The 23,767-nt window shown below is 34.5% G+C and overlaps 8 protein-coding genes across 9 annotated transcripts in view; 6 read left to right on the top strand and 2 right to left on the bottom strand.

Annotated features, from left to right (window-relative positions):
* Positions 251-1,132, top strand: LOC104754675. Its single transcript, XM_010476912.2, has 2 exons — positions 251-656; positions 894-1,132. Exons 1-2 carry the CDS (start codon positions 322-324, stop codon positions 955-957), a joined length of 399 nt encoding a protein of 132 aa, XP_010475214.1. The 5' UTR covers positions 251-321; the 3' UTR covers positions 958-1,132.
* LOC104754672 lies at positions 2,805-4,301 on the top strand. The gene is made up of 3 exons (XM_010476911.1): positions 2,805-3,034; positions 3,168-3,388; positions 4,011-4,301. The coding sequence occupies exons 1-3, from the start codon at positions 2,915-2,917 to the stop codon at positions 4,183-4,185; spliced, it is 516 nt and encodes a 171-aa protein (XP_010475213.1). The 5' UTR covers positions 2,805-2,914; the 3' UTR covers positions 4,186-4,301.
* Positions 4,967-7,123, top strand: LOC104759079. The gene is made up of 6 exons (XM_010482049.1): positions 4,967-5,370; positions 5,591-5,689; positions 5,782-6,055; positions 6,191-6,373; positions 6,463-6,767; positions 6,862-7,123. Exons 1-6 carry the CDS (start codon positions 4,967-4,969, stop codon positions 6,977-6,979), a joined length of 1,383 nt encoding a protein of 460 aa, XP_010480351.1. The 3' UTR covers positions 6,980-7,123.
* LOC104754671 lies at positions 8,333-11,010 on the top strand. 2 transcript variants are annotated; one of them, XM_010476909.2, is made up of 5 exons: positions 8,333-9,025; positions 9,246-9,657; positions 9,745-9,984; positions 10,109-10,396; positions 10,659-11,010. In XM_010476909.2, the coding sequence occupies exons 1-5, from the start codon at positions 8,622-8,624 to the stop codon at positions 10,776-10,778; spliced, it is 1,464 nt and encodes a 487-aa protein (XP_010475211.1). In that variant the 5' UTR covers positions 8,333-8,621; the 3' UTR covers positions 10,779-11,010. The 2 variants fall into 2 exon arrangements, with proteins under 2 accessions (XP_010475211.1, XP_010475212.1); XM_010476910.2 differs by having other exon boundaries at positions 8,338-9,025; positions 9,748-9,984.
* Positions 11,936-14,816, top strand: LOC104754670 (traB domain-containing protein). The gene is made up of 9 exons (XM_010476908.2): positions 11,936-12,521; positions 12,896-12,943; positions 13,029-13,088; positions 13,358-13,441; positions 13,524-13,628; positions 13,786-13,899; positions 14,020-14,120; positions 14,301-14,412; positions 14,499-14,816. The coding sequence occupies exons 1-9, from the start codon at positions 12,126-12,128 to the stop codon at positions 14,625-14,627; spliced, it is 1,149 nt and encodes a 382-aa protein (XP_010475210.1). The 5' UTR covers positions 11,936-12,125; the 3' UTR covers positions 14,628-14,816.
* On the bottom strand, positions 15,198-16,920 carry LOC104754669 (peroxidase 3). The gene is made up of 4 exons (XM_010476907.2): positions 16,629-16,920; positions 16,342-16,530; positions 16,096-16,258; positions 15,198-15,766 (listed from the first exon to the last, which is right to left on the bottom strand). The coding sequence occupies exons 1-4, from the start codon at positions 16,839-16,841 to the stop codon at positions 15,351-15,353; spliced, it is 981 nt and encodes a 326-aa protein (XP_010475209.1). The 5' UTR covers positions 16,842-16,920; the 3' UTR covers positions 15,198-15,350.
* Positions 20,371-21,884, top strand: LOC104754668 (peroxidase 2-like). The gene is made up of 4 exons (XM_019239432.1): positions 20,371-20,678; positions 20,761-20,946; positions 21,049-21,208; positions 21,302-21,884. Exons 1-4 carry the CDS (start codon positions 20,463-20,465, stop codon positions 21,706-21,708), a joined length of 969 nt encoding a protein of 322 aa, XP_019094977.1. The 5' UTR covers positions 20,371-20,462; the 3' UTR covers positions 21,709-21,884.
* The window catches only part of LOC104759078 (peroxidase 2-like), a 1,548-nt gene continuing 736 nt past the window's right edge, over positions 22,956-23,767 (bottom strand). Inside the window, exons 3-4 of the mRNA XM_019239430.1 lie at positions 23,668-23,760; positions 22,956-23,566 (exon numbers count right to left, since the gene is read on the bottom strand). Coding sequence (XP_019094975.1) covers positions 23,160-23,566; positions 23,668-23,760 — 500 coding nt within the window. The 3' untranslated portion in view covers positions 22,956-23,159. The remainder of the gene's footprint in view (positions 23,567-23,667; positions 23,761-23,767) is intronic.

Below are 23,767 nucleotides of genomic sequence, written 5' to 3'. Positions count from 1 at the left end.
AAAATTTACATTGTGTCTAGTTAGATGACAAATCTTTAAATATGATGTAGAGATATTAACATTACTAATTTAGCTATCATTTAACTTAATCACGATGGATATATTCTAAAAAGAAATCATTATCCTTAAATCACAATGGATAACGTCAGACCCAAAAAAGAAAAAAGAGATTTGTTGCAGATATATATTAATATTATTGTAGTAATTGACTGATAAATATTACACAGTTAGATAGATAGCTCAACAAACACGAGACCTTGGATAAAAAAAAAAAAAGCCAAAAACTAAAAACGTTTTTGTAGTTAAACATATAACAAAAATATGTTTTTCTCTCTAATTCGTCAGTGTTATCGTTCATCTTCGGCAGATAGAGATGATGGATCATCATTGTCTTCGTCTTCTTCTACTTACATCATGAATGACACGCATGCGCGTATGACAAGGACGAATATCTCTCGAAGAGTGACCCGTCAGGCGCCGCTTTGGTTGGAGCGGAGAAGGATCAAGCGGTGGCGGCCGTCTCTTTCTGCTATCTTGGAAGACGCATCAACCCCCGTCGTCTTCGCCAGGGAGACTAATCGTTCGTTTGGAACATTTTTAGCCAGAGAAACGGCGTCGGTCTCCCGCAGAGATCGTACGTCACTGAAGAGAGCCTGGTAACTATTTCATGATTTTCTGCTTTATTTTTTAAATATCATTGAGATTTATATAATGCCATTGCTTTTGAAATTGAGATTTTTTTCATCAGCAATAGTTTTTGAAAAAAAAACTATATATTTCATTAAATTGTTTTTTTTAATACTTATCAGCTAATTTAGGGATTAATAGGATGTGGACTAATTATTTAACTCACGACAGGATTACAAGAGTAATGCATTTTTTCTTGAATGCAGGAGAGACACAATCATATACCGTACAGCATCACCTGGTTTCGCTCCATCTCCGTTCATGTATTGAAAGTGTCAAGTGTGTGTATTCATTCTTGTTCACCATCTTCAATGTTTTAGTTTTTTCTTACCTAGAACCTCCTTAACTCGAGAGAGAATTTATATAATTCTTGTAGTTGCTTTATTAAAACTACACCGGTATTATATTTATTTACCCGAGCAATGTGAACAATTTATAACCTTCAGTTTATATGGCGTTAAAAGTTAGAGGATTGCCAAGTCTTAACACAGATTCCGATTTTTTTTTCAATTTAAAAGTTATAAACACTAATCCAAGTAAAGTTGATGATTTTGCCCCAAAAACAATAGTTGAAATCGATCTCCTAACGATAAATATCTTATTTTGCACATCGATCTCCTAACGATACACGATAGATGTCTTATTTTGTGTGTTCGGATTTTGGGGATTTCATGCGGATGATTTGACATTCATATTTTGTGTGTTCGGTAGAAGGTAAAAGAAGTGACCGTTGCAATTTTTTTTTGTGATAAAAGGAAAAATAACCTTTGTCGAAGAAAAATGAAACAACAACGTACGTAACGAAACCTTAATATTTCCTTCTTTTTTTTGGGTCTTCTTTTCTGAAGAAAACCCTAACCTTTGCTTATAAAAATCTCATAACCCATTCTATCATCAAAAGTGTTCGCCTAAAAAGTCAAATCTTTCGATTCTTCCAGTTGGCTTTCATTGATCGATGATCATTCCCAATTAACTCTCTAGTCTTGATCAAACCAACTCGATGGCGATGGGAGAGAGTCACGTCACGAGAGAGGAAGAACTTCAAGACGGTGGGCTTTAAAGTCTGGTTTTGGCGATGGGCTTTCCTGTCTAGGCTCTCTTCTCACCTTACCTCCCATGGGTCTGGGCGCTACCTAGGTATAAATCCTTACCACTTCATTTTTTTTTTCTTCGCTTTTAATTAAAATCACTTTTTAATTCACAATTTAAAAAATAATAATTAAAATTTTGGATTGATTTTGTGTAACTCTATCTTCCATGACTATTGTTATATCTATTTATTTATAATTTATCTTATTTTGTATAATTACAGTTTTGCAAGACTGTATAATTTTGGATTGATTTTGTATAATTACAGTCTTGCAGTTTATTATATCTTTTTATTTCTATTTTATCTTATTTCTGTTAGACAAGTGTCTTATAATATAACCTATCACTACTGAATTTTTTTTTTAAAGAAAATTTGTAATAATTTATTTTGTTATTATGTTATTTATAATGGTTTGTGATTAAAAATTTGTTGTTTATATTATAATTTTTGTATTTTAAAAATTGAAAACCTGTCAATAAAACATTTGCATGTAATGAATAAAATTATTTAAACCTTTGTGAAATCTTTGTTTTTTAAGTACAAATTAGTTTTGATTCTAACAGATTTTTTTTTTACTAATCTACAATTTATTTTATTTGATGTTTCCCCTATCTTTGTTTTTTTTAATTAGAAATATTTATTTAATTAAGTAATTAATCTTAATTAAGTTTTTCTAATGGCAATTGAATGTATTTTTTTACACATTTTAAAGTTAGTTTTATATTTGTACTTTCTAATTAATAATTAATATAGTAGGATTTAATCCACATGCCATAATACTATATAAAACATATTCGAAATTATTTAATAAGATATATACAAATAGGTTACTTTTCTTGTTTGCCATATGTAAAACATGAATCTTCTGGCTTTCATTTTAATGTTTGATATGAACATATTTATCTAATTACTACTGATATATAGATAGGAACGACCAAAATTAATCATTTAGCCTCAGCCTTTATATATTAATCCACATTAGATAAAATCTAATCCAACTCTAGCCTTTATATATTAATCCATTTCTCTCATAAAAAGAAGTACTATTCTCGCTCCCTTCACACAAGTCTCAATTTCACAAATAACCTTTTACCTTTCAACCTCTTAAAACAAGACAAAAAGATTTTATAATAGAAAATGAAAGAGACGAAAGGATGCTGCTTCTACGTTACAATAGTAGTTTGCATTGTTTTGATCGTGGGCTTAGACATCGTCGCTGGTTACGTCGGATTACAAGCCGATGTTGCCCAAGAAGATGTAAATATGTCTATCATATATTATATAGTCAACAAATGATGATGATGGTGATGGTGATGATGATGATATCGATGATGATGATGATGATGATGATGATGATGATTATATATTTTTTGTTTTTGTTATGTGGCAGGTGAAGCACCATAGGGTGTGGATGCTCGAGTGTAAAGCTCCAAGCAAAAGAGCTTTTGTGTTAGGGATTATAGCAATGTCATGTTTGGCAGCAGCTCATGTCATTGCCAATGTGATCGGATGCTCTACCTCCAATCGATTACCAACACCCGGCGTCGGCGTCGGCGCCATAACTAATACGATCGCTACACAGTTCTACACAATATGCCTTGTTCTCAACTGGTAATAATTTTTGACACTCCTAAAACTCATAATAGATGTCATGCATGAGAAAAGGGAAAGACGGAAAGTTAATAGATTTGCTGTAATCATATAGTTTAGAGAGATATCATGAAATACATACCACTAAATATCATTACGTTTTCAGAAATAGAACAAATACATTTTTAAAAGTTTACAAAGCCTTCTTAATAAAGGTTTCACAAAAAAAAACAAAGCCTTCTTAAAAATGATCATTCAAATGATGTTAGTAATATTCGTAAGCTTAGGAAGATTTTCATAAACTTTTCTAATCATTTTNAAAAAAAAAAAAAAAAAAAAAAAAAAAAAAAAAAACAAGAAACGAAATATTTATTAGAATGCATTTTCAAAATAGTATCAATTTACCACAAAATTAATAACCTCAAAATTATTTAGTTTAGTCCAGAAACAAATATATCAATAATTATGCATATGATGAGAAAGTTAATCAAAAAGTTTAATCAGTATTTAATCATTACACAGGGTTGCTTCAAGATTAAACATTTTATAGCTTATTCAACCCAGTTACATTTGTTAAAAGCTCTTGACTGAATGAAATATGAATTATGGTTTAAAATTTGAGACAATGTTTGGTTGAGAACAGGGTCGTAGGAATCGCTGGAGCGGTGTTACTTGCGATGGGGATATGGTCGAACAGAGAGTCAAGATCAAAATGTGGATTCACAAACAAATATTTTCTATCTTTTGGAGCCAAAGTGTGTTTCGTTCATGCCATTTCCTCTGTCATTTATTACGTATCGTCTGTCGTAGCTAATTAATGTTGAAGTTAATTTGTGAATTGGTCGTATATATATCATAGACTTTCGCAATTCCGTTTCTTTTGTAAAGAAATCGAAATCTCTTTCTTATTTTATAATAATTCGTGTAACAAAGATAACAGAAGCTAGAAAACTTAAATAAGATGTTCAGAATTCTGTGAATACTTGTGATTGTCGTACTAGTTACTATACGAACTAAAAGAAAGAAAGAAAAAAGCTTATGGCTATGACGTGGACATATATAGTAAAATTTCACGTGGAAAATGTTAAATATAGTGTAAAATTTAGATTTTGGTGAAATTTTCTTCAAAAATAATTTATGAATTAAGCTAGCTAGAAGGGAAATACAAGAGATGGATAAAGGTGAAATTTTCTTCAAGATCAGATTGAGGAAGAACGTCGTCGGAGTTTTTGAATTCCTCGTTTGGTTTTAAATTTGTTGTGTTATTACTTGGTTCCTGATTTTTTTAATAAAGACGATCAAAAAAAAAAAAAAAGCTAGAAGGGATGGATAAATTAAGCTACAAGAGATGGATAAAGATGAAATAGAAGGATAAAGCGCTAGTTGCCCAAAAAAAAAAAAAGAAGGATAAAACGTTATAATTGTGAGATTCAAAACTGATTAATTATATTTAGACTCGAAAATTAAAGATATTTCTAACAAATCTTATTCTAATTAAATTCTAAACTTGAAAAATCGAAATTTTCGCAGATTGATTCGCTTTTTCCGTCACATACAAAAAGAAGTTTCCATTTAATTNCTCTGTCGAACCGTAAAGAAATGTGTCTTCCATTTCGACCGGTATCCAAAACCCTTTCTTCCTCTTCTTCTTCGACTATCGCGACGCGTATGATAAATTGCATACTACTTTCCGCATTCATTTGCTTGGTCTACCTCCTCATCTCGGCCTCAAGGCTTCAATCTAAAACCTCTATTCATGCCTACTTCTCATCTTCTGATCAAGATCAATCTAAGAGCCTAACAAAAATCAACCACATCGTCTTTGGGTTAGGCTCAAGCACGAACTCTTGGCCTGCGCGTAGAGATTACGTTAAGCTTTGGTGGGATGCTCAGAAAATGAGAGGCTGCGTCTTCGTTGACCAACCTTTGTCGTCTTCGGAGAACCACACAGATTCTGATCTCCTTCCTCCGATTTGTATTTCCCAAGATACTTCTCGGTTCAGGTAAATAACTTTAACTTTACTTTCATCATCAGATTAAAATAGGTATGGCTTTTTATTAGTTTTAATCAGATACAGTACTATTTGTTGTAACGTCTATTTTTTATGTAACATATATTGATTTTACAAAATTTTAATATACTATATTTGTATATAAATTTCAATTTTTTTTTTTTTTTTTGTAATTTTGCAAATTCAACTCTATTATTATTATATATCTAAGGTACACTTGGAGAGGTGGTGACAGAAACGCGATCCGAATTGCGCGGTGCGTTCTAGAAACTGTCAGGCTATTCAACGCTTCCTCAGAAGAGATAAGATGGTACGTGTTTGGAGACGACGACACAATATTCATCCCAGAAAACCTCGCTCGAACGCTATCCAAATACGACCACACATCATGGTATTACATAGGNACCCTAATATCATCTCACGTTTTTTTCTTCTTCAAAACGGTTCCAATTATAATTCGGCATATAATTGTCTTGATTTTGATTCCTCTTCCTCGTCTTGTTCATCTTCTTTTGTTGATCGCAATTGGGCATTGTCCTATGGTTCCTTACCTCTCTTTAATGAGGACTCGTCATCATCTTTTGAATTCTTTCAAAGAAATGAAAATTATACAAAGAAAAGTTATAGTGATCAACAAGTGCCGATGCTTCGGCCCGGTTCTTTGGACATTCCTAAGGTAGTATACACTAACAATTTTGTTGTCTTTTTTTAAAGAGGGTTCTTATATGATTATGATGATTTATTTAATTTATATGCTTCATGCTTGTTTAGCTCTATTCATTCAATGTTTCTTCTGTCTCACTTTACGCAGGATAGTTCATACTCAGGCTTCAATGGCTACGAAACTAAAGAAGATATAGAAAATGTTTTTCTGAACGATTTTGATGTCGACGAGGTAGTATTAGAAGAATATAACCCCAATGAAGATTTGATCCTAACTGATCAACTAATCGATGAATTAACGAAGCAGAATCGAGAGACCACGTCGACCAAGGTATTAAACAAACATCTATGATCCTGTTGGTTTTGATTAACTTCATCGTCGACTTATTATTAATTTTTTTTTTGGTTTTGTTTTTATAGATTATGTCATCTTCATCATCGGGTATGTCATCGGTAATACATAAAGATTACAACATTGAAGCTTTGGCTAATGCAAGCTCTCAAGATTACTCTATAAATCAAGTGATTGGTTCAAAAGCAAAGGAAGAGACCAATAATCTTCCAATATTCCCTAACGCTCTTGTTCAACTTGACTGTGGACAATCGCAGTTGATTTTAACCGATGAGATGTTACCATGGGAGAATCAAATACCTGTTGAAAGATATACTCCGGAAGCTCGAGAAGAGGCGAAGAAGAGATATTTCGAAAAGAAGAAGAAACGCAAGTACGTACAATTATAACTCATGAAAATTATATTAAAGATAACTCCATGCCAAGTGTATACGTACTTACAAGTTCAAATTAATAACAAAATGCAGGTTTGGGAAGCAAATTAGATATGAATCTCGAAAATCTACAGCTGATACGAAGAGACGAATGAAAGGAAGATTTACAAAAGCTGGTGCAGAGTATGATTATGACCCATGCACGAGCTAATTATATTAAGAAACGGACTAATAAGATCATGAGCTAATTAACAAACCAAGCTCAATTTTGAGACACCAATAAGGAAAATAAATAGATGGTGGAAATCATATGACCATCATCACATCTTTTGATAGTACATGTTCCGGTCATAAGGGTGGGTTGTTGTTTAGTTATACCGTCTGGTTCGTCGACATATCTACACTCCTCTGGATATGCACACGCTTGAAGATTGCAAAAGTCACTGAGAGATCAAAAACGATCTCGACTAGTATTGATTCGATTCTAGAGATTATTTTGAAGTTTTTTTTAATAAAATTAAAAAACTTCTTACGAAGAATAATAAATTATTAAAAACTTTAGTTAGATTCTAACTGGTACTGGAAGTCAATAGGTTCAGTTTGCGTTGGAGTTGGTTATCAAAGACTTAAAACTACATTATTCTTCATCATTTATTTTTTTCGAAATATAAATCGATTTATGGACGTAAAATATTGTTAAGCAGATAATAATCGATTCGAGAAAAAGCAAGACAAAAAAAAAGAAAAAAAACAAGAAAAAACATGGGAATGTCCATGTACGTGAGTCAGTCAGTAGTATCTTAACCACGTCTTTTGCAAATTTAAGATACGTATTCATGGCATTTTTCACTTTTCCTAACAAGTTCTTTAATCATTTTTCACGAAACAAAATTAAACCATGTCTTCTAAATATATTAATATCATACCTTATGGCTCGGATCTTGTGACACTGCACATGTTGTGGGCAGCAAAATTTACGTTACTAAACGTTGCTTGTTTCATATCTTCTCAATATTTAATTGTGTAAAGTATATACTATGCGCTTATATTTAACAAGCACAATATTAAAATTGGACTAGTCCGATTTGTGATCTTACAATTGACTCAAATAAAATTAGGAACGAGATCTAGGTACACATTACTAAACATTAACTAATGATATATTTTTGTTAACTAACATATCATATATACCAAAAAGCAGGAAAAAAGATAATTATCATGACCAAAAACAAGTAATAAACTCTACTGTTTATTTTTATTAAATAAAAAAACCTCTATTCTTAATACAAATCTCTTTCTTGTTAAATAACAAAAAAAAAAGTCTCTTAATCTGTATTGTTGTATTGGAAATTAATTTTATTTGTGAATAAATTGACACGCATCAAGTAATAAATCCATTACCCAAAATAAAATCATCTCCAATTTAAGATGTGCATTACTTTAAATTGAGAAAATTGACAAAGTGGAGAAACAACTAACGTATGAGTCCATAAAGATTCCAACACTCTCCAATTAGATTTTCTAAATACGACTAATTTAATAAACTCTTTCTTTATTTAATTACGCCTTAGCTTCCGTGCCTAATCACAACTAGTTAGGCACCATTAACTCCTTACACTAAAACCATTTTTTAACTTGACTCCATTACTCTCCCTCTAATCAACCTTCCTCCTCCGCCGCCGCTACGGCCTACACCCACCGTGACCACCACTATTATTTAGTATACCCACCGTCCTATCGTATTCTATTTTAAGATCTTACCTTTCCCATATTATACATATATATATATATAGGTAATATACCAAAATTTATCCTTCTTCATACATATTTTGTCTCTGTCGAACCGTAAAGAAATGTGTCTTCCATTTCGACCGGTATCCAAAACCCTTTCTTCCTCTTCTTCTTCGACTATCGCGACGCGTATGATAAATTGCATACTACTTTCCGCATTCATTTGCTTGGTCTACCTCCTCATCTCGGCCTCAAGGCTTCAATCTAAAACCTCTATTCATGCCTACTTCTCATCTTCTGATCAAGATCAATCTAAGAGCCTAACAAAAATCAACCACATCGTCTTTGGGTTAGGCTCAAGCACGAACTCTTGGCCTGCGCGTAGAGATTACGTTAAGCTTTGGTGGGATGCTCAGAAAATGAGAGGCTGCGTCTTCGTTGACCAACCTTTGTCGTCTTCGGAGAACCACACAGATTCTGATCTCCTTCCTCCGATTTGTATTTCCCAAGATACTTCTCGGTTCAGGTAAATAACTTTAACTTTACTTTCATCATCAGATTAAAATAGGTATGGCTTTTTATTAGTTTTAATCAGATACAGTACTATTTGTTGTAACGTCTATTTTTTATGTAACATATATTGATTTTACAAAATTTTAATATACTATATTTGTATATAAATTTTAATTTTTTTTTTTTTTTTTGTAATTTTGCAAATTCAACTCTATTATTATTATATATCTAAGGTACACTTGGAGAGGTGGTGACAGAAACGCGATCCGAATTGCGCGGTGCGTTCTAGAAACTGTCAGGCTATTCAACGCTTCCTCAGAAGAGATAAGATGGTACGTGTTTGGAGACGACGACACAATATTCATCCCAGAAAACCTCGCTCGAACGCTATCCAAATACGACCACACATCATGGTATTACATAGGATCGAACTCAGAGACTTATATTCAGAACTCGATATTCGGACACGACATGGCTTTTGGCGGTGGAGGGTTTGCTTTAAGCAGCTCATTGGCTAATGTTTTAGCTAGAAACTTTGATTCTTGTATCGAACGGTATCCACATTTGTACGGAGGAGACTCTAGGGTTCATGTTTGTGTGCTCGAGCTTGGAGTTCAATTGTCTCGTGAGCCTGGCTTCCATCAGGTTTTAATTTTTCTTTTTTTTATTTCAATACTTATTACTAGTAACTGTTTTCAAAAGTTTATTATTATTATTATCTTTTTTTTTAAGCAGTTTGATGTGAGAGGAAATGCATTGGGAATATTGACATCACATTCAACGAGACCGTTGGTGTCACTACACCACATGGCTCACATTGACCCAATCTTTCCAAACTCAACCACTTTCTCCGCCGTCCGCCACCTCTTCTCCGCTGTAGAATTCGACCCTCTCCGTATATTTCAACTTTCCGTTTGCTACGACCGTTGGTACTCTTGGACCATCTCCGTTTCCTGGGGCTATACTGTTCAGGTAATCAGGTTAATATGTTATTTTTTATTGGTTTGAGAATTAAGTTGTGTGAATTTTCATGACTCCGGTAATCTAATGTTATTATTAAATCAAATTAATAAATTATTTTTGTTTCAAATGTTAGATTGAAAGTAGGCATTTGTTATTACCGGATGCTTTGCGGACACAAGAGACGTTCCGGCCGTGGGGACAATCCGGATACACATTCAACACAAGAGAGATTCATCCTGATCCATGCCAAAGACCTGTCACTTTCTACATGGAACATGTTTCTTCTAGTCGCCATAATGGAACCATTAGAAGTGTTTACAAGCAAGCTTATGAGAATTGCACCTACGATCCCATTACATCGCCTCGCAAAATCCAAGAGATTAGAGTGTTTTCAAAAAGACTCGATCTCGATATCAGACAAGTAATTCATTCCATCTTTTTTTTCTTCTTTTCTTTGAGGGAAAAAAGTACAAATAGCTAGTTAGATGGTGAAATTTGATTATATTTAGAATTACGTAGTGACTTTTTTAAAAATAGCACCATAAATATATAGTATTTTTTTTTTCAGCAAATCAAATATATTGATATAGTATTTCATATAGTTTTTACTACTACTTCCTTGATTTGATTTAAGTTTGTTTAATTATCTGAACTAAATTATTTTGCCATTTTGGATGTGGTAGTTGAAGGCTCCCAGAAGGCAGTGTTGTGATATATTACCTACTTCTTCCACTGGTGGCAAAGTAATGGAAATTGGACTGCGAGAGTGCAAAGAGGATGAGCTCATCTATATGCATCCCTAGCTATAATTTTCACCGTAACTATATACATACACTATACTTTTTCGGGATATATTGCCATCCCAACCAACAAATTAGTTTTAGCTATTTTCTATACTCAACATTAAAATATATATATATATATATATATATATATATGTTGTTAATTGGCTGGTTGCCTTTCAGCTTTTGGGGGCTTTAATTTGTAGTTACAAATTTTTGATATATTCACCAGTCGTAACAATTTTCTGGAATATATATATGATCATATTAATATGCAAGCAAAAAATAATAATTATATATATGTTTGTAAGATATGAAATTTTTAAAATTAAAAATCTTATATATGTGTTTGACTGGTAGAAAAGATATTTGAATGGTAGGAGAAGAGTCATTGAAACACATCGGAACTGTAATATATTCGACAAAATAACAAATTCCAGAGTATTCTTTTTAAGGATGACTCAGTCACTCGACAACTAACAAACTAACTAACATATGTTTTCTTTTTAATTTCTCTCATGAAAATTGTTGGGTTTACATGCAATTATAATTTTGGTGAGTTAATTTTCTTATAAACCGGGTAATTGCGTGGAATCCGGCCCAATTATAATATAAACCGAGTAATTACGTAGAACCCGGCCCAATTATAAACCGGGTAATTGTGTGGAACCTGGCCGAATCTAAGTCCAAACTAAATTACACCGACAATAAAATGAGATTATTATTGTAACAAGATTTTATAGTCAACCAAAGAAATTGGTTAAATCTAGGGTGAAACTGATGAAATGAAATTAATGTTAAAAATTAGGCTACCTACCTAATATAATTCCCCTTAGATTTAAAATACATATAAAGTTTGAGAATGATATTTTACTTCTATTACAAACTAAGAATCCAATTAGATTTCTTTTTTTTAATTAGTCTCTCACTTTTACAGCAGTTTCTTTTGTTCTTGTTTTTCTTAAGAACAATTTAACTCACTCTTTTTTTTAACATAAGAAAAACAAAAAATTTAAATGCGACCGCCGACCGGATTGACGTGGGGCAAAATAAAATCCGGTTTACTCGGTTTAAGCATAATGGGTAAATTAAATGATTAATCTTACTTTAAATTTTTTAATGAAAGTAATTAATTTAGCGTTAACCTTATAGAGATAGGCTCTGGTCTGGTGGAGGATTAGACGACTTTCCCACCGTGATGATATGATATGATACCTTGCCTTCTTTCTTAGACAGTTTTTTTTTTTTTTTTTTTAACTCTCTCTGTGTCTTGGTCCATATTTGCGTGATCGATCTCTCAATCTTGTTATCTTCGCCCTCCAGGCTCCTCAGAATTACTAAATCTTGCCATCGCCTCACTCGATTTCGATGACGATAGAGGCGACGACGACGCAATCACCGTCTTCGGAGACGGAGGTTCACTCTGGCGAGGACTTCGTTCACATCGACGACCCTAGACCTACCGGCGATATCTCCTTAAGCGACAGCATAGTTAATGTGGACAAGGATGAACTGCTCGACGACGAAGAAGCGGCGGCGGCAGCGGCAGAGGAGGAGGGATTTAATAAAGACTCTGATTCTGTTGTTAGCGGCGGAGATGGAGATGGAATCGGCGGTGGTGATGCCGGCGAGTCTTCATCTGAGACGGTTAAAGCTGAGTTACCTGATGAATTGGCCCAAAGCGTTGTGATTCTGACGTGCGAGTCCACAGCGGATGGTGGATCTTGCGATGTCTACTTGGTCGGTACTGCTCATGTTTCAAAGGTATTGGAAATTGGAACTAGGGATTTTGGTAATTACTGGAATGATTCTGAGATTGCTTGATTTGGAGAAAGCTGAATTATATTAATTGCATGTGAAAATTTTCAAGAAGGATCTATCAAACTTTTTCTATTAGTGGGATAATAATGATGGGACCTGTGTTTTTGGTTGTATCAGAACAATTCCCCAAACTGGAGTTAAGGTTTTAATTTAGTAGCTTCTGGAAAAAATATTGCTAAATTCAGCAAAATTGGGTTTTGTTTGATTATATTAGTCAGAAAATGAAATAAATGCTTAGCTCTTTGTTGTCAGATTAGACTATGATTCAATCATTCATGATGGAATAATCCTAAGTAAACCTTTTTTTTGGCTTGCAGCAATCCTGTCTTGAAGTTGAAGCAATAATCAGCTTCTTGAAACCAGAGGTTTGAATGCTCATTAAGGACTGAAGTTTGATATTTTTATTATGTCTATGCTGAGAGGTCTAAAGCATGTTTGTTGATATTACAGGTTGTCTTCGTGGAGTTGTGTTCAAGCAGATTGTCTGTTCTCAAACCTCAGACTTTGAAGGTTTGCTTTTCACAATCTTTGTGATTCTGCTTCTTCCTTCCTGTTTTGGTTTATAAATATAATGATTTAATGTTGTCAAAAATGTTTTACTAATCACAAAACAGAGGCTGCCTATTTCTTAAATTATACTTATATGATGCATGTACTTCACTTGCTCTGTATGTTATGCTATCCTTTGTTGTTGATTCATTACAGATCCAATTACTTATGCACGATTCTAACCCTTTTGCTTATTCTCTGATATGGTACTATATTTTGCTTTTCTATAGATTCCAACCATGTCGGACATGATAGAAAGTTGGAAGCAAAAACAGAACACATTCGGAATACTTTATGGATGGTTTCTTGCAAAGGCAGGTTTCCTTCATCATTTAATTTTTTGATGGAAGCTAAATGTTCTGAAGCCAAAAAATTTACACCCTTTCCTTCTGTTAGATCGCCAGTCACCTTGAGGTTTTTCCTGGTGCTGAGTTTCGTGTGGCGTATGAAGAAGCAATTAAATACGGCGGCAAGGTGATACTTGGTGATCGTCCTGTACAGGTGATATGTTTGTCCCTTGTTTCAAAACGTTCTTTAAGCAATGTTGTTATGCATCTTATAACATGGACTCGCATCTCTAACACCTCATGGGCGTCTATTTTTCAACAGCAATGTTTCTGTATACTGTATTCATTTGGTTTTGTATTTGTCGAAGCAGATTACGCTAAAAAGAACATGGGCCAAAATGCCTCTGTGGCACAAGGTAAAGTTTTTATACTCCATAATGTTCCAAGCTGTCTTCTTGCCCAGCGCTGAGGAACTCGAGAAAATGGTAAGTCTTAGTGTATTCTTTGTTCCCTTCTCTACATACACATGTAAATGAATGTGATTTGTTGTAACGAGAATATATTGATTCTGAATATCGGTTGATGGTAAATTGCATTGGTTTCAGCTGAAAGATATGAACGATGTGGATATGTTGACTTTGGTGATTCAAGAAATGAGCAAGGAATTTCCAACTCTCATGGATACTATAGTGCATGAGCGAGACCAGTTAGTATTCTCTATTCCCGCTCTTATGTAGTTTATCAGATTTGTAAAGCTGTGGCGTATCTTGATATATTATCTGGAAACTAAAATAGAAATGCTGGTCACAGCCAAAGTAGATAAGATTTAACGATCTTCCATCGACTTTCACATCCAAACTATCTCCTGATATAACAAAATTTGCAGGTACATGGCATCCTCTTTGCTGAGAGTTGCAAGTGAGCATAGTTCGGTTGTGGCAGTAATCGGGAAAGGGCATATTAATGGAATCAAGAAGAACTGGAAGCAACCTATAACGGTTTGATGTCGTTTCAACCTCTGAGTTAAGGAGCTTAATTTTTTGTTTAGGATTGTACGATAATTTTCGTTACATTGAAACTGCAGATGAATGATCTAATGGAGATACCAAGCGACAAGTCAGTGTTTACGGTAAAGAGGATAATATCATCAGTGGCAATGGCAGTTGCTGGGACAGCTATAGTTTCGGGTATACTTCTTGCAAGAAGAAGGTGAAGAAGATTGTGATTTGTGCCAGAGTTTTCTCTTCATTCTCCTCAGAGCCATACGAAGGAATGATACAAACTCAAAAATAACTTTTACTTTTTGTACCTTTGATTGATGAATTGAAAATAATAGAGCTTTCTTTCTTTTGGGTCTTTCGACTTTCGGTATTTCTCGTATCAATTGAAGTTTTTTTTTTTGTTTTACTTGAGTTTTATCATATTTAACAAACTAAAACTGTAAACCAATTTTTTTAACTGAAAAATATAGATCAGACATTTTGATTAGAGTGTTAGTACATGGAATTGTCAAAAAGAAAAGATACAATGGGTAGATATGTGATTATTTGGTCAAAAGTCAAAGCGGCCGCTAAACACATTTAATCAATCAACACATCAATGTTCTAGGTTAACTTTCCTAACAGTAGTTTCTTAACTTTCGTAACTTTATTATTGAAAAAAAAACTATTGCCTTTAGTACGTAATTTCTTGAATTTTTGGGATCCTCTCGTTTTGCAGATAACTCTATCAACAAAGTACAGAAACCAACTCAAATGTCATGATTCGTACAAGACAAACCAAATACGTAAAAACACTAATATATTTATTGACGAAGTCTATAACAAAAATCCAAACACACAAAAATCCCAAAAGGTCACATCACAATCATCATCCTTATTATTCTCACAAGTTACAACTACACCCAAACTCCCAAATCTTTTACATTTTCACCCCCTCAACTATTTGCAACCGAACATTGCCTCCTAACCACTCCGGCTGATCCCGTCTTGACATTGATCCGACCCATTTTCTCCATCGACTTCGCAAACTCAGAGAAGAAACTTTCCACTGAACCCGTCAAGATCCGGTTTATGTTTGAGAGTGTCGTGGGGTTAGTGGTGAGAGCAGAGTCTGACTGAAACAGACCTCTACGCTTGAGGACGAGCTGGTAATAACTTAGATCAAATGTTTTGCGGCTCCCTGGATCCATCTCAACGATTGTCTTGTTATCGTTGAGGCTAAGACATTTCCTAGACTTGAGATTGGCTGCATATTCGCTGTCTAAGGCTGGATCTTGGTCTCCACGACCCGTAAAGTTGTATAGACGGTTTGAGAAAGACGAGCAGTGAGATACACCAATAGTGTGAGCCCCTGTTATTATACGATAATTTTTTTTAACAATCTTGGAAGTTGGAACCATAGGTTAAATTGTTTTACTAGCGTTGTAACAGTATTAAATACTGTATAGTTCTTTATATAAAAAAAATATCTTTAGTTGAAAATCATTTTATTTCTTTGGTTAATACATAATACATGTAAAAGTTATTTTTTAATTATTTTTCTTTGTAGATTGTAAATGCATACGCAGACTACACAAGAGAAAATCATGTTTTTGATTTAGTTTACACATATTTTCTTTTAACACTCCATAATTAATTTAATTCTTAGCAATATTGTGTGGTACGGGTTGAAGAATTTACCGGAGAGTAAGACAAGGTCCTTAAGATCAAGTCCTTGGTTAGCAAAGAGTGTTTGAAGATTGGTGAAATTACTGGTCGGAGGAGGAATGTTAGCTAATGCCTCCGATGAATTTGATATCCTCCCATCTCTTCGTCCGGTCGGTACACTCCAATTAGGTCCTCCCTACAACATACCAAAGGTCAAATATATGATGAGCATACTACGATTTGTTATTTGTGATCACCTTATGTGAATATGATGCTTACCGTGAAAACGATAGCGTCACGAGATGCTAGAGCGATGATATCAGCGCAAGAGACAATTCCAGGGCACTGAGCTTCAAGCACAGCTTTGATGGCCTCGATGAAGCCAAATCCTCGAACCGTTAGGTTAGGAGTTGCGTCTCTCTCTGCGTTTCCTGACGTCGAGTTTATAAGCACTGATCCGTCACATCCCTACAATAATTACATGTGTATATCTCCATCAATTAGCTATTCAGAATGTTACACAATATATCAAGAGAAAAAAAGAATGAGAGAAAATAAGAGTTTACTCGGACAAAACAGTCATGGAAATGCATCCTAATGAGAGCAGCAGCAAGAGAAGGAGCATTAGAAATGTGGTTTGAAACAAAATCTTGAACAATCTTTTCAGCGTTAGGACAAGTATTGGCATAGAAGTTCATCTGCAATTGAGCTTGGATCGGTCCAACCATTCCCACAAGAAAGAGAGAGAGTGAGAGAGTAATAGCTCTCAAGCAGTTCATCTTTAAATTTGTGTCTTTTTGGGAGGATTATGTTCACTGTGTTGTTGTGTTGTGTGTGATGGATGTATTGGAGACGTCAAAAGAAGCTTTATATAGAAGGTTTTGCAGGTTTGGTTGTGTAGGCGTGGGTCCATTTAAGCTAACCAACATGTGCTCTCTTATGAGTGTAATTTTTTTTTTTTTTTTGATATTTCTCTGACTCACAATCTGCGCCGCTCGGAATTACCAAAGTTTAAAAATTACATTAGTAATTACAAAATTGGTTTTGTAGTACTCTTACTAATGTCATGAATAATTGATATTCAGTGAGATATAAAGTTGGCAGATTTTCTTATTCTTAATGATTAAAGTTTACGTCTTTCCACTTATATTTTTTTCTCCCATTGCTTGAAACCTTGAATGTTAGATCTTTTATGGAATTTTTTTATAAACGAGAAGGTAGCCAATGTGATTTTGTTTTTTAAGTTACTGAAGATTTGGGCATATGACCAAATACTCTCGCCAATCTTGGGGAAAAAAGGGAGGTCTTTTTTCGTATATTTTAATTATTCTATAAAATAATATATTTTTTAATAACTATGTTCTAATAAAAACCCAAATTTCAAATCCTCTAACTATATTATTAATGATAAAATACGTATTTATTTTGTCAACTGTGATAATAAAGTATATTAGATATAATGTTAAAAGAGGGTGAATGTTTTGGTCCTTAAATCAAGCTATGGTAAGTTGGTAACATAGAACATCTAGTAAACTTAATTTGATTGTAGCGAAATTGAGCGTTATGATGTCATAATCAGTTAATCACCAACAACAAAAAGTCTAGCTAACAGTGAGTATAATACTAGAAAGCTAGACTTAACTAATTGTGTATATTGTTTTGACCGAAAAAAAAAAAAAACTAATTGTGTATATTGAGCGTTATGATGTCATAATCGACAACAAAAGCAAAAACTATACATAACTGAGATTATATGACCTTTAATTTTAGATTATTGATCAGAATATGACTAATTGGTTTCTTTTGTCACGAGTACTAGAATTCGTGAAATCTTGATTATTCTATAATTTTGGATGAAGCGACATAATTATAGTTGTAGTTGAGCAATCGCCTCGAGGTATAAAGCAAGTTTCCAGTACAGAACAACTAGTACTTTTGTACTTTTGTGATATATCACTGATCATTCTTTATTCTAAAATTACAGGACCCGACCTAATCCCTAATAATACAACCAGTAGAACCGCAAACGAACAGGTACTAACGGGCAAGAAAGTATTCCAAGATTATTATCGTTGTCTAATACTTTTGTAGTTCATAAGGTATAGAAGTACGAATATAAGATTAGTTAAGGGATTTGGTAGCGATACCGATTAGCGATTACATATGCTATGTGATATCATATGTTAATAACAAAATTAGTTTTGTAACATATATGAAGTGGCTAGACGCCCTAGACCATATTATTAATTTGTGTTAATATTATCGTTATAACATTTTTCAAAATATTGCATATCATTCACCAAAAAATGGATAACTAACTGTCTTGGCGAGAAAAAAAATATTTGACTGTATAGAGTTTATCATCAATCCATTATGAACAAATAACAGTTTTTGTTATCCATGCTGAATCCATAAAAGAAAATATATACAATCCAATTTGATCATTGACTAAAAAAAAATTGTTTACAGAAAAAGGAAAGAATTGATACTATAATCACGATTCATGACCGTCGACACAAAAGAATCCCAACGCGTAGAACACATATGATCTATCTATTAGTATAAAAGTATTACAACGGATAGTTTTATTTAGAATTTTGTTTTTTGTCGTAAACTGTTGTTTCTTATATCTTGAGCCTAATCTTTGTTTGTGGCATGCGAAATTTGAAAAGTTTGTATTATATAAGGAGAAGTGGAGAACAAAAAAGAATTTTCACACAACTGCTCTATATAATTGAATTATAAATAGACCGACGAAGGCATAAAATAAAAATTTCAACTGCTCAAAGAGTGGCGTTTCGTACGTCAGATTACCACGCCAATATATCTTTTTGAAGTCGGTCGAACGTTGACATCTTATGATAAACTGACACATGTAAATTTTACAAAAAGAAACACATGTGAAGTTTAATTATCTATCCTTCGCTAGATTTTAAAAAATTCGGACTTTTCTTTTGTGACTGAGTTAATTTTGATATTTATGCTAAAGACTTGAACTTAAAAAAATTGTTTCAGAAAAACACTGAAAAAAAAAGGACTTCCACTGTAATTATTGTTATTATAGGACAAATCGAACCGGCCCAATCATGCTCGAACTTGAGGACTTTTGTTCGGGTTGGGCCCGGTCCTGCTTATGCCTACACGTACATACATTATTACTACAACTTTTATACGATTCTTTTAAAGGTTTTTTTGGACGAGTTCGTCATTTTATGTAGCGATAAGTAATAATGCGCTAGCTCTTCCATAACGTGTGATTCACACACGACGTTAAAGAACATATTCAAGTTTGCCCAAGGAAATTACTTAAGATTTTAATTAGCAAGTTGGATCTTTCAAAACAGAAATTCGTAATGTTGTTTTATAAGTTGCCGTTTGAACCATTTAAGTGTGTAACTAGAAGAAGAAAACGTGCAGAAGAAGATAAAATCTATAGTATATATATGTCTTTCATGTTCCTTTGCATTTGATGTATATATATATTCGTATTTCATGTTTTCAGTTTGGTTGAGAAAACTAAAATTTGCATCTATCTTTTGCGTTTGCACTTAGCGTTAATGTGTATAATGTTTGCATTTCACGTTCGCTATTCTATATTCACCTAACTATTAGCTCTAAAGAGGATCAAGACACAAATGATGTAGACAGAGAAATTCATGGAACATAAGAAAAAAAATAATGCAGACGGCAGACCAAAAAGACGGACGTGTGTTCCACACATGACCCAACAAATTGTTTTATAGTACTGTACTAGAGTTGATGATAATGAATACCTCGGATTTGGTAAAACATTAATAAAAATAAAAATAAAAAATAAGACAGTTGTTTGGACTTTGGAGTAAAATACTACTCTCTTTTTTTTTTTTTTTTNTCCACACACGACCCAACAAATTGTTTTTTATACTACTGTACTAGAGTTGATGATAATGAATACCTCGGCTTTGGTAAACCATTAATTAAAAATTTTAAGATAAGACAGTTGTTTTGACTTTTGAGTAATATACTACTCTCTCATTTTTTTTTTTTTTTTGTACAACAAATAAAAACAGAGCTTTCTTTCCCTAGTCGATTACAGGTTGTGCAAACAAGCTTCTCATAGTCAATAGCTATCTCAAAGGAGTTTTAATATTAAACCAACTCCAAGAAATCAGAAAGATCGTGGAGGCCCTGCAATGTCCTCTGTTTTTTAAACCTAATTAAGAAACAGAGGAGTACTACTGCAAAATGGGTTTCTTTAATCTCATTTGACATTTCTCTATGGACATTTTCAACGTCTCTGGACTGAATAATCTATAAAAGGACTGAGATTTCCTCCTTTCACCTTCATCGCCAACCTCGTTCTCACCTTTCTTGGCTAACACTCAACAAAGCAAACGAGCTAAGAAAGGAGAGAGATAGTTATGATGACCAAAACCCTTCTCGCCCTTGTGGTTCTTCTTAGCGTCCTTGGAAATTCTGTTGCCATTCCTTGGTATAGTCTTAACCTCAACTACTACCGGTACAGGTGTCCTGACACAGAACGCATTGTCCGACGTGTCACACAACAATATGTTTCTCGCAAACCAAGCCTCGCCGCTGCGCTTCTAAGGATGTATTTTCATGACTGTTTCGTCAGAGTAAGCTTGCTTCACTTCTTCGAGACTGTAACAATAGATACATTATTAAACTAGTCCTAACTCTTTGTTACGATTCATGTAGGGATGTGATGGTTCCATTCTTCTGAAATCTCCAAACAATGATGCGGAAAGAAACGCTGTTCCCAACCTGTCCCTGAGAGGCTATGAAGTGGTTGATGCTGCCAAGGCAGCGCTCGAGAGGAGGTGTCCAGGTGTTGTTTCTTGCGCTGATGTTCTTGCCTTGGTCGCCAGAGATGCCGTCTTAGTGGTAACATTTTTCGCACTGGACTGATTTTTTCATTCTAAAAACTCAAAAGTACTTCTATGATTCTATCTATATAACTTCTTATTGTTGTATGCCTTTAAACAGATCAGGGGACCATGGTGGCCGGTTCCATTGGGCCGCAGGGATGGACGCATCTCGAGAATTTCCGAGGTCAATTTACCATCTCCTTTCGCCAACATAGCCACGTTGAAGCAGAACTTTGCCGACAAGGGTCTTAACGCTAAAGACCTAGTCGTTCTCTCGGGTATGATTCTCCTAAAACCTTATGTGCAATCTTAAAAGCTACTATGAACTTGAAAGTTTCAAAGCTGAATAAAAAATGGTTTCTGTTGAATAGGGGCTCACACCATAGGAATCTCTACTTGCGCTCTCGTCAACGCACGTATCTACAACTTCACAGGTAGAGGCGATTTTGACCCGGCGATGAACCCAAGCTACGTCAGGTCATTGAAGAAAAGGTGCAAGCCCACTGATTTCAGATCCACAGTGGATATGGACCCAGGCAGTGTCAAGAGATTTGACTCTCACTACTACAACGTCGTGGCTCAGAGGAAAGGGCTCTTCACATCTGACTCTACGCTTCTCGATGACTTTGACACCAGACATTACGTTCAGATTCAGGCCTTAACTAATGGGATTTCTTTCAACAGAGATTTCTCCGACTCGATGTTCAAACTTGGTTTTGTCGAAATTCTTACCGGGAGACAGGGTGAGATCAGGAGGAAGTGTGCTTTCGTTAACTAATCCCGATCGATCGACGGTTGAGTGAGTCTAAACGCTTTCTGCTTATTATGGAAAGTCTCTTGTTTGAGTTTTGCTGTTGTGTTCTGTTTCTTCCATGAATAATTTGTAACCGATCGAGTAAACTAACTTGTATTCTTTAAGGTCACTATGTTTGTAATGGAAAAAAGTTTGATTCACTTTGAGTTTCGAATTGAGTAGTATTTGACTTGGTTAATTCGGTCCATATTAACATATCCCACATCGAGAGATAGAGATTTGTGGGACAATATATATAGTACATGGGTCTCTCCACTCATGGCCAATTGGTTTTGAGTTGGACCCCATGTTTACTAATATGGTATTAGAGTCCATAGTAAATTTCTCTCGATTGTGGGTTTACCCATGGATGTCCACTAATAGTCCAGACCGAAACCAAACAAAAATTTATATCATATGAAAACATGTTATAACAGAACCTAGAAAATTCAAAGGTGGGGTGACTCGTCTCGATCGACATAGTTGGAGGTTCTCTCTGCACATGTATGACGGGATCAGTGAACTTGCCATCAAATCAGATCCTCTCAGCATCATCAACATTGGGGGTGTCAAACCGAGTCTGACCCAAACGGGAACTCATTCGTCATGTGCCATGAATTTTGTTTGTTTTTTTTTGTTTTATGGTTTTAGATGAAAAAGAATTATGATTTCTCAAGAAAGAAGAAGAGATGAAAGATCATATTCATAAAGAAAGGTTCCCAACAAAAAAAAAGAGGAAATTTTCCTTTTTGAAAATAAGGAAATCACTCAAAGTCAAACAAAAAAAAAATAAAAATTGATCAAAACGGTAAGAAAAGAAACAATTATTACCGTTATAACGGTCATATATATTTCTTTGTTGACAACAAAGAAAAAGAAAAAAACGGTCATATATATTTCTTACTGGATAACAATCAAATTAATTTATTTGTGTAACTTGCGTTTGTTTCATCTGTTAAAATTACCCGTTAGTTGTCGAGCAGATCCGCTAAGTGGTTTAGTGGGTTGTCCTTCTTCTAGGGCACGGAAGTTGTGATCAAGGATCTACTGTAATTAAAATAGCTATTTTTTTTGGATTCTTTCAATTTGGTGGAATCCGAATTAGAGATTTTAGGGTTTTCGTAGCTTGAGTGCGTCTAACTTTTACTCGTCAATGTTCTGCTTTGTCGAGAAACCTAACAGAGGAATTATATAAGTGGACGAGTGATGAAGAAGACCAAGTAAGTTATGGATTCAGTGCCAAAGAAATAGTCTTTAACTTTTATTAGACTTCAAAACAGATCATACAAACGGAACTGGAATACTCTGTCTGTCTGAAACAGTCAGACTTGGAGGAAAAAGAAAAAACATACAAATAGAAAGAAATAATGTTAAAAAAAACTGTTGGAATCAAATCATTCAAAGAAATACATCAGTTTCGTTTTGATCGACAAAACTTAGTTAGGGAAGGCGCATCTCCTCCTGATCTCACCCTGATTTCCGGTGAGGATCTCGACGAAACCGAGTTTGAGCATTGAGTCCGAGAAGTCTTTGGCGAATGAAGACCCACCAGTAGAAACCTGTGTCTCGACGTAGCTTTTGGTCTCTGGGTCATCGAGAAGTGTTGAGTCAGATGTGAAAAGACCCTTCTTTTGAGCCACAATGTTGAAGTAGTGAGAGTCAAACTTCTTCACACTGCCCGGGTCCATCTCCACTGAGCTCCTGAAATCAGTAGGCTTGCACCTTTTCTTCAATTGCCTGACGTAGCTTGGGTTCATCGCTGGGTCAAAATCGCCTCTGCCGGTGAAGTTGTAGATACGGCTGTTGATGAGACCGCAGTTAGAGATTCCAATGGTGTGACCCCCTGATCAAGAAACCGTTGTTATTATTATTATTCTGCTTGGTGACATCAAGTTGATAACTTTATAGCTTGCACTTAAAAGGTGGTTTTAGAAATATATATACCTGAAAGGACGACAAGGTCTTTAGTGTTTAGGCCCTTGTTGAAGAAGTTTTGCTTCAGTGCAGCTATTCCGGCGAAAGGTGATGGTAGACTATTAGCATC

This window comes from Camelina sativa, chromosome 17, assembly GCF_000633955.1.
Source record: "Camelina sativa cultivar DH55 chromosome 17, Cs, whole genome shotgun sequence".
Classification (NCBI taxonomy): Eukaryota; Viridiplantae; Streptophyta; class Magnoliopsida; order Brassicales; family Brassicaceae; genus Camelina; species Camelina sativa.
The sequence above is the reverse complement of the archived record's forward strand: the minus strand, read 5'-3'. Positions and strand labels throughout refer to the sequence as shown.

Coding starts and splice junctions, on each gene's coding strand:
- LOC104754675 (XM_010476912.2), top strand. CDS start 322: ATGTTTTTCTCTCTAATTCGTCAGTGTTATCGTTCATCTTCGGCAGAT. Junction 657..893: donor ACGTCACTGAAGAGAGCCTG/GTAACTATTTCA, acceptor TCTTGAATGCAG/GAGAGACACAATCATATACC.
- LOC104754672 (XM_010476911.1), top strand. CDS start 2,915: ATGAAAGAGACGAAAGGATGCTGCTTCTACGTTACAATAGTAGTTTGC. Junction 3,035..3,167: donor CCGATGTTGCCCAAGAAGAT/GTAAATATGTCT, acceptor GTTATGTGGCAG/GTGAAGCACCATAGGGTGTG. Junction 3,389..4,010: donor ATATGCCTTGTTCTCAACTG/GTAATAATTTTT, acceptor GGTTGAGAACAG/GGTCGTAGGAATCGCTGGAG.
- LOC104754671 (XM_010476909.2), top strand. CDS start 8,622: ATGTGTCTTCCATTTCGACCGGTATCCAAAACCCTTTCTTCCTCTTCT. Junction 9,985..10,108: donor CCTGGGGCTATACTGTTCAG/GTAATCAGGTTA, acceptor TTCAAATGTTAG/ATTGAAAGTAGGCATTTGTT. Junction 10,397..10,658: donor TCGATCTCGATATCAGACAA/GTAATTCATTCC, acceptor TGGATGTGGTAG/TTGAAGGCTCCCAGAAGGCA.
- LOC104754670 (XM_010476908.2), top strand. CDS start 12,126: ATGACGATAGAGGCGACGACGACGCAATCACCGTCTTCGGAGACGGAG. Junction 12,522..12,895: donor GTACTGCTCATGTTTCAAAG/GTATTGGAAATT, acceptor TTTGGCTTGCAG/CAATCCTGTCTTGAAGTTGA. Junction 14,413..14,498: donor ACTGGAAGCAACCTATAACG/GTTTGATGTCGT, acceptor TTGAAACTGCAG/ATGAATGATCTAATGGAGAT.
- LOC104754669 (XM_010476907.2), bottom strand. CDS start 16,841: ATGAACTGCTTGAGAGCTATTACTCTCTCACTCTCTCTCTTTCTTGTG. Junction 16,531..16,628: donor TCCATGACTGTTTTGTCCGA/GTAAACTCTTAT, acceptor TAATTATTGTAG/GGATGTGACGGATCAGTGCT. Junction 15,767..16,095: donor GGACCTTGTCTTACTCTCCG/GTAAATTCTTCA, acceptor GTATAATAACAG/GGGCTCACACTATTGGTGTA.
- LOC104754668 (XM_019239432.1), top strand. CDS start 20,463: ATGATGACCAAAACCCTTCTCGCCCTTGTGGTTCTTCTTAGCGTCCTT. Junction 20,679..20,760: donor TTCATGACTGTTTCGTCAGA/GTAAGCTTGCTT, acceptor CGATTCATGTAG/GGATGTGATGGTTCCATTCT. Junction 21,209..21,301: donor AGACCTAGTCGTTCTCTCGG/GTATGATTCTCC, acceptor TCTGTTGAATAG/GGGCTCACACCATAGGAATC.